The 8,200-nt window shown below is 46.3% G+C and overlaps 1 protein-coding gene across 2 annotated transcripts; it reads left to right on the forward strand.

Annotated features, from left to right (window-relative positions):
- Positions 1 to 714: 714 nt before the first annotated feature.
- Positions 715 to 7,150, forward strand: LRATD2 (LRAT domain containing 2). Of its 2 annotated transcripts, none has more exons than XM_072603085.1 (2): positions 715 to 1,118; positions 1,769 to 7,150. In XM_072603085.1, exon 2 carries the CDS (start codon positions 1,773 to 1,775, stop codon positions 2,721 to 2,723), a length of 951 nt encoding a protein of 316 aa, XP_072459186.1. In that variant the 5' UTR covers positions 715 to 1,118; positions 1,769 to 1,772; the 3' UTR covers positions 2,724 to 7,150. The 2 variants fall into 2 exon arrangements, with proteins under 2 accessions (XP_072459186.1, XP_072459187.1); XM_072603086.1 differs by lacking the exon at positions 715 to 1,118 and adding an exon at positions 1,141 to 1,275.
- The last annotated feature ends 1,050 nt before the right edge of the window (positions 7,151 to 8,200 follow it).

The raw sequence follows: 8,200 nt of genomic DNA on the forward strand, positions 1-8,200 counted from the left end.
CTCTCTTTGCCTACTTATACAGGGTCACTCCCTCCTCATGTTCTTCCCCATGTTCCTCCCCTGCTCCCAGCCAGGTCTTAGATCCGCTCCGGCTGGTACACAAACGCAAAGCTGCAGACTACAGGACCTCTCCCTCAGGATCTGCAATAATCCCATTAAATACTTATAGCAGTTTATTTGGAGTGACCTAAAGCACACCTAAGTGAATCCACGGAAATTAACTTGCTAGGGGAAAACAACGAAACAAAGAAAAAAAAAACCTTCCTGCTCTGGCCTCTGTAGTCCAGGAAAGGATGGGGGCAGGGAGCCCGATGCCAAACTCCAGTGTCTACTCGGGCAGGTGGCAGCTGCCTGCCAACTTCGTCTTAAAGCTACAGACAGAAAAAGACAGAACCGGACGACAGACCTCCTAGAAGCCCTTTCGCCTCGGTGCCCGAACCTCGACGAGAATAAGAGGGATGCATTCCACCACTGGGACTGCCCACGTGTTCCCGGGCAGAGAGAGGCAGCCAGCTGGTTTATTATTTACCAAGTTGAAGTTAACCTGGGGCTAGGCGGGGGCGGGCAGGCGGGGGAAGAGCCCAGTCGCCCCAGGGTGTCTGGTACGGGGGAGGGGATCCGGGCTCTGCGCAGCGTGGAAGAGGCTGAGGCTTGGGATACCGAGCGAGGCGCTGTCTCTTTAAATGCTAGCGGCAGCGCTCTCACCGGGGGGAGGCTCGAGCCGGATCTACAATCTCTTCTCTCCCTAGCTCGGGTGCTTGTTGCTCGCCGAGCCCGCTTGGAGCTGCCGCGGCTGCTGTCTCTCGCCTGCAGCTTGAGCCGGTCTTTTCGCATCCCCTCACCTTCCACAGCTGGGAGTGGAGAGTGGAAAGGAGGAAGAGGAGAGAAGAGGGAAAGGGAGGTTGTGGGCAGAGACACCACCTTTGCCCAAGTCGGTGGGTGATCTACGCCAGCCGCGGGGTGAAGACATGCTGTGCTCTCCCTTGCCCATCCCCGCGATCGGCGCCGGGAGAGAGACTACGGCTCTGACTCCGGGAAACTTGCTTTAGAAGTCTCGGATTGTGGCGGGGGCTGCTTCTCTAGGGCCCCTTACCTCTCTCGCCCTCCCCCCAAGCCAGGTAAGTTTTCGCAGGTAACTCGAGTGGGAGGAGGAGGGGCTGGCGGAGGGAAGAAGGAAGTTCAGCAGGTGAGCCTTCTCGCTCACCTGGGCGGGCTCTCCTCTCCATTTCCTTGCTCTCGGGATTGAAGGGGATGGTGCTTTACCAGCTTTTGGAGGTGGGCTCAGCTGGCAGAGTCGCTGGGTATTGGGAGGTGGGCAAAAACTTTCTTTTTTCTTTTCGAGATCACCCCCTCCCCCTTACAGAGCCCTGTGCTTTTTTCGGTGGCAGGTAGAGAGGGCGCCCGCGGCCCGGGCCTGAGCTGATGCAACGTGCTGTTGCCCCAGGGGTGCTAGTGGGGAGGGAGGCTGCTGCCACCTTAGAGGTGGAGTTGCGGTTTCTCATAACCACCCTACAGGTGGGGAGAAGAGCTGTGCTCTAGACTTGTAACTCCCCTTTTCTTCTCTCTTAAAATAACTGCAAATACCATCCCCGTGGGGGGGGGGGGGGAATCATGTTTTTGGAAGCCTTGTCTGTCCCTGCTCTTCTACACCCCCCCCCCAGGACCTTTGCCTGCACTGTGCCCTCTTCAAAGGGACGTCAATCTCCGAAATAATGGTTTCATTTTCTTCCTCTCCCCTTCCCCCACTTCCCTGCGTGTCTATTTGCAGCGTGATGGGCAACCAGGTGGAGAAACTGACCCACCTAAGTTACAAAGAAGTTCCCACAGCTGATCCCACGGGCTTGGACCGGGACGATGGTCCCCGAATTGGAGTTTCTTACATATTTTCCAATGACGACGAAGAGATGGAACAACAGCAGGGACCCGGGCAGGACGCAGGGGATTTACAGGACCTTCCCGAGGAGCAGCTGCAGACACCGCTGCCAGCTCCACAGCAGCCTTATGATCCCCGCCTCTACGAGGTGGAATGTTCTGTATATTACCGGGACGAGTGCATCTATCAGAAGAGCTTTTCCTCGGGGCCGGCCGCCCTTAGCACCTACACCCCCGAGAATCTACTGAACAGGTGCAAGCCAGGGGACCTGGTGGAGTTTGTTTCCCAGGCCCAGTACCCACACTGGGCAGTGTACGTGGGTGACTTCCAGGTGGTGCATTTGCACAGACTGGAGGTGAGTAACAGCTTTTTGACGGACGCCAGCCAGGGCCGTCGGGGCAGGGTGGTGAACGAGCTGTACCGCTACAAGCCCCTCAGCCCCAGCACGGTGGTGCGCAACGCGTTGGCGCAGGTGGGCGCTAAGGAGCGGGAGCTGAGCTGGCGCAACTCGGAGAGCTTCGCCGCCTGGTGCCGCTATGGCAAGCGGGAGTTCAAGATTGGCGGGGAGCTGCGGATCGGCAAGCAGCCGTACCGGCTGCAGATTCAGCTCTCGGCCCAGCGCAGCCACACGCTGGAGTTTCAGAGCCTGGAGGACCTAATCATGGAGAAGCGACGGAACGATCAGATTGGGCGCGCCGCCGTGCTGCAGGAACTAGCCACGCATCTGCACCCAGTGGACCCCGAGGAAGGGGATGGGGAGCCCGCCCGGACTACCATCGAGCCTTTGGAGCTCCCCACTTTGGCACCGACTCGTTCTCCCTCACTGCACCACTCGAAGGCTGCACACTGATGTGGATTGCAACTGGGAAATCGAGCTATTCCCAGCTGCCTGCCGCTCTTCTCGTTCCTTTCTCCCCCTCTCCTCCCCATCGAGGTTTCCAGCCTTTTTGGAAAGGGGAGCATGCTCATAGGAGGCTAGGGCACAGTGAGCCCTTGCTAAGCTCAGAAACTTAGAAAGTAGAGAGTAGAAGTCTGAGGACTAGCCAAGGAAGTCTTTCCTTTGTGCATTTTGGAGGGAGAGGTGGGAGAAAGATGTTAATCGAGATTTCCTTTCTTCACTTTTCCTCTCCCCTTCCCATCTACTTCAGGAATTAGTTCTTTAAAGGTTGAGGAAGTAGGTGGGTTATATGGTGGTGTTCTGGAGTAGACCCATTCTTGCACTCATGGAGTAGGAAGAAAGTTAAGGCTTGTGTCTACTGAGACATTCTTCTCTCCCTCACCTTTGTGGCTCTGAGCACATTCCTGCCGGTTACTAGGACAAAGGCTAAGTGCGAGTTTGCTGGGGCTCCTAGGGGAGGAAGGCACGAAGGGCAGCAGATTTCCCTCCCCACCCCCCACCTCCACTCCCCCCAAAGCTCCGTATGTGGATTGGGAGAAGATGATTCATTTCGTGGGATTCTTGGGAGCCAGTCCGGGTGGGTAAGCAGTGGGTAGATCTGGGAGATGCAGACCCACACCTATAATAAGTGTAACAAATGATCCTGTAAACTGCAAGAAAAGAAACAAAGACTATCCCCGCCCCTCTCTCTTCCTTTCCTCCCTCCCCCTTTCAGTGGGCAGTTACCACAAGTAGTTGGATGCTGGGAGCGGGGCTCTTAGAAGATGTCCCTCTTCCTGTTCTCTCTCAGCTCCTCCTTCCTCCCAGGTTACAAGTAAATCATTGTCAGGGGCAGGCTTGGGGAAGGATTCAATTAAGGTTGGGCTTTGTTTCTCCGATTGCTGCTGTATGCTCTAGAACTGGGCTATTTGTTACTAAAAGAAACCAGGAGGCAGAGGGGAATGGTCCTTTGTGTCACTGATCTAATTAAACTTGCTCAGCTCTCTTCCTCTGCCAAACAGGGGATGGGAGGGAGACCTGGGTGCTACTTTTCTCAGTATCGACTACCAAAGCAGCATTGCTAATTAATCAGTCAGGATTGTTTTTTTTTCCCTCCTTCATGTCTAGTGAGGTTTAGTCTGCACCACTACCCCTTTATTTTTTCGTGATTAATTTTTATTAATTGTTGGCTCTGTGAAAAACTTCTCTGCCCTTTTATTTACCATGCACTAAGCTAGTGAAAAATCTACTTGGCTTGAGCTTTATTTCCATAATAAAATGCTTTTGTTTTGAAATCAACACTTAAACCAGTGTTGAATATCCTTCTCCTTAGCTCACAGTGGTCTCCTCATCTCCTTCTTGGTTAAGAAAACAAGTTCTTCCAGAATTTCTCTCTCTCTCTCTCTCTCTCTCTCTCTCTCTCTCTCTCTCTCTCTCTCTCTCTCTCTCTCTCTCTCTCTCCCTCTCTCTCCCTCCCTCTCCCTCTCCCTCCCTCTCCCTCCCTCCCTCTCTCTACCTCTCTCCCTCTCTCTCCTCTCTCATAAATAGAAGCCACCCTGTGAGTAGTTAAATGGAGAAATAGAGAAATACTGTTACTGATCTCAAAAGGAGCAAATGGGGTTGTTTATGGGTTTAGCCCAGCATCTGTGGCAAACAGACAATAGACTGAACAGTTATTTCTCATATTTGCTAATGAGCTACTGCTCGGTTCATGATGAAGCTTTTTTTTTTCCATTTCACAAACTGCCAATTGAAAAGCTTGTTCTGTCCCAAAATGATTTGTACACTTAATTTTAGGATGCAGCTAGCTTGGCTCAGAAGTATTGGCATTGCTAATGCTGCTCTGGAGAATATTGCCACAAAGGATTGGGTTCAGTTTGTTTTTATTGAAAGGGTCTATAGTGAATCTATAGTGCTCGAGCACTCATAGTGATCATCTTACTTACTATAAAATTATTTAAGGGTACAGTAAGCTGTATTCTCTTGAATTTGGAGTAAAATCAAATTCGATAGTTTGGGCAAGGAAAAGATAGTCACTCTTTAGCATCCATATTTATCTTAGTCACATCCTGAATTATAATTTTGCACAGAATTTAAATCTTTTTTTTTAATTGCTTATATGTACTTATAAACTGAATATTCTGTTGTTAAAATTGTAGTTTAAATGTCCAGGCCTCTTAACAGATGCTTAAGAAAAATAAGTGTTCTTCTTAAGCCATTGCATTCAGTGTGACCTTAAAACAATCACTTTACCTCTTTACTCCTCAGTTTCCTCTTTAGTTGAAAGGTACAGATTATTTGATTTCTGAGGGCCCTGAAGCTCAGAATGTAGTGATTTTAAGCATTTATTCTCTGATTTACCTAAAGTCTGCACATATCCACCTTTGTTGCTTTGTAACTGACCACCCTAGCCTTTGCCTGTCAAGATCAAATGTGTAACTTCAAGAAAGAAAAGACATAAAGTTCAGCATTGTTACAGTGAGAACTTGAGTTGAGAAGGCAGAGTCTAATCCTGAGTCAATTACTTTCCTCTCTGTCCCCCTTCCTGTTCCCTTCCTATAACAGCTTCCTCTACCCAGAATTAGTCTTGCACAGGGTGAGGTAGGACAAGCTAAGCATGGATAAACAAAATTACAAAAAGAGCCAGAGACCTAATTTTAGCCAATAGTCTCATTTGCCTCTCCAGGCCTGCGAACAAGCAGTAGAACTGACAAATTTGGGTTTCATCTCCTCTTTCTTCTATCTACACTCTTGAGGGAAGTGACTAATGAACAGTGACCAATGGGCAAGAAGCAAGAGGAGATATTTTCTGCCAACTTTTGCTGATAGCCTTTCCCCTGCCCTTCACTGGGAAAGCTCAGTAAGGCCTACAGTGACATGCAGAGCTGTTGGGAATTACAATGAAGAAACACTGAAAGAAACTCATTGTGAAAGGAAAATTGAGCTCCAACAGAACATATATTATGAGCGGCTTTCTGGAAAATCAAGAGGTTGATTAGGAGGGAAATTGAGCTCAGTGGTTATTCCGACAGAGACGAAAAAGACATAACGTAGAAGTCTTTCCTGGCTTAACATAAGCATTTATAAAAAAAAAATACTAGGTATTGCATTAGCTACAATACGTAGAGGCAAATTTCCAATGGGATTTTTTTTTCTTTCCATTTTAAGAATCTTCAATATGGTTATGCAGTTGCATACCTCCCCTCTCTCTTTTTCCTGCTTGGTTCAAGAGAAAAGCAAATCAGCTGACAGATTAACTTTCCTCCAGGTGGCAGTGTTGTGGATACAAATAAATTTTTATTTAAGCCTCATAGCAGTAGCCTCACCTGGCACTTTAAATTTCTAAATATATATATTTAAGCATATTTTTTGTTCCTTCATAAGGGATTAAAAAAAACCCTTTAGAAATATTTTGTACTGTGAATTGTGGATGCTCTTTGAAGGAAAAATGGATTTGATTATAGGGGTTCTTTGGAAGCTTGCATTGGGAGAGGGGGAGGATGCCCTACTGGAACATGAAGTCAAAGTCAGATTTATATTTTCTTACCTGAGGAAGTATTTTATTGAGATCACTTATGTAAGAATGAGCTTTGCAGGAGCCCCAGACATCAGCTTTACAACTCTTTTATAGTCAAGACAGAACTTTTTTTTTTCCCTGGTAGTATCGCTCACATTTAACTGAAATTACTTTTTCGTACTCAGGTAGCAAAGATACAACCTGAGGAGCATACTTTATTCTGAACCTAAAAGTGCAAGTTTTTTAGTCTTTTAAGAAAGACATGTGGTTGAATTTTTGCCCATTGGGTGCTTTTGGCTATTTTCAGCACCAGCTCTTATAGCAGCCCTGGGGGAACAGATATTTTTGAAAGCAGAACTTTACTTTTATACAACAAATGAGATATGGAGAACTAAGTACATGTTAACTGCTTGTTTTCTAACTTTTTTTTAAAGGAATTCACTGTGTTCAGGACTGTCACTGTTGTGTGTCTAACCAGCCACTTTTTACAAATTGGGAGTGTGATTATAGTTACTGATGAATGGGTTTGAGTTTTGAAAGCCACACCTTTTTTGTTTGTTTAAATAAAAAAAAATCAGGGTAATTTCAAACTTGAGTGGTTTATATGACTTTCCATGACAGTGAACAAATGTTTCACTAAATCTACTTGAAGTTTTTTATTTAATACTGTAACCCTTCAGAGAATTTCATACACTAATAGGATAAGCGCCACATTTTGTTTTCCATGAATTACGTGAATTTTGTTTTCACTGAAGGCTGTGTTTTCTGTCATTGTTCTTATACCACTTCTTGAGAAGGAAGTTCAGATTTCAGATTGTATCATCTCCTTCAAAATGAAGGGCAGGGCATAGTCAAAATAAAGATTTGAGATTTTTTTCAACTATTTCTTTGCTATAATTTGTTTTTTAAATTTCAGGTCCTTTTTGGAGGATCTGTATGGGTCAGTAATAAACTTGTCAATGAGGCAACTTCAAGTTTACATTCTTCTAATGTGTCTTGGCTTGGTTTGCCCAGTCAGGATGACAAAGTTGAATTTCTCTCTCACTCTTCCTTCTTTTCAGTGATGCAAATTTTGCATGGCACATTCTATGAGGAATTGCTTAAATCCTTGTTCATTTACGCCTTTAGTTTTCACAGAAAACTTTCCAGTATCATAAATTGCCAAGCCACATTGGCTTTTGGAATCAATACATCTTTTTGAAATTTGATGGGATAGGCTAGCTTATTTTGAAAAAACCTTGTCTCAGGATGATAAAGGGTTTTCATGTAGAGCTCAGTAACCAGATAGAGCCTCACTCTCATTGTGGTTGTAGGGGTGGGGTGGTTGGATTTGGTTGGGGAGAGGGGGTCTAATAGTTTCAGGCAGAGAACAAGGGAGAGCTACAGATAATTTAATTACAGACAGAAAATTAGTGAACAAGATCACATGACATTTGTTGGCACCACTCAGGGTTTATGTGCCAGCAATTGATAAAGGAGCAGATGTGCAGTGTGTGTGAAGAAGTGGTGAGCGCCCACTAACAAACACCAGGAGTATTCCTGAAGCCTTTGCAATTGTTCAGTGAGCCTGCTGCTTGCACGTTAGTTTAAAAAGCCTGGTTCTCCTTACTGAGTCTGCGTTGGGGTTCTCTGGTGAGAATTTTAACCAGGAGAGGAGTTGAATGTTGAAGATGGAAGGGGCATCACCAAGAACAAGTTATTCAGTTTAATTTTGCACATCATTGAAGAAGACAGTTCAGGACAAGGAGGAAAGCACATATAATTCTTTGTGTTTAGCTGACTGATGAGTTGGGACTAACTACTTCTACGTTGGGTTGATCTTGCCTGGTCAATCAGCAGCATTTTTTTAAAGCATCTATTATGAGCCAAGGCATTGTGCTAAGCACCTGGGATACGAAGAGAGGCAAACGCATGAGAAAATAAAACATCTGCC

This window comes from Notamacropus eugenii, chromosome 4 (genome assembly GCF_028372415.1).
Source record: "Notamacropus eugenii isolate mMacEug1 chromosome 4, mMacEug1.pri_v2, whole genome shotgun sequence".
Taxonomy (NCBI): Eukaryota; Metazoa; Chordata; class Mammalia; order Diprotodontia; family Macropodidae; genus Notamacropus; species Notamacropus eugenii.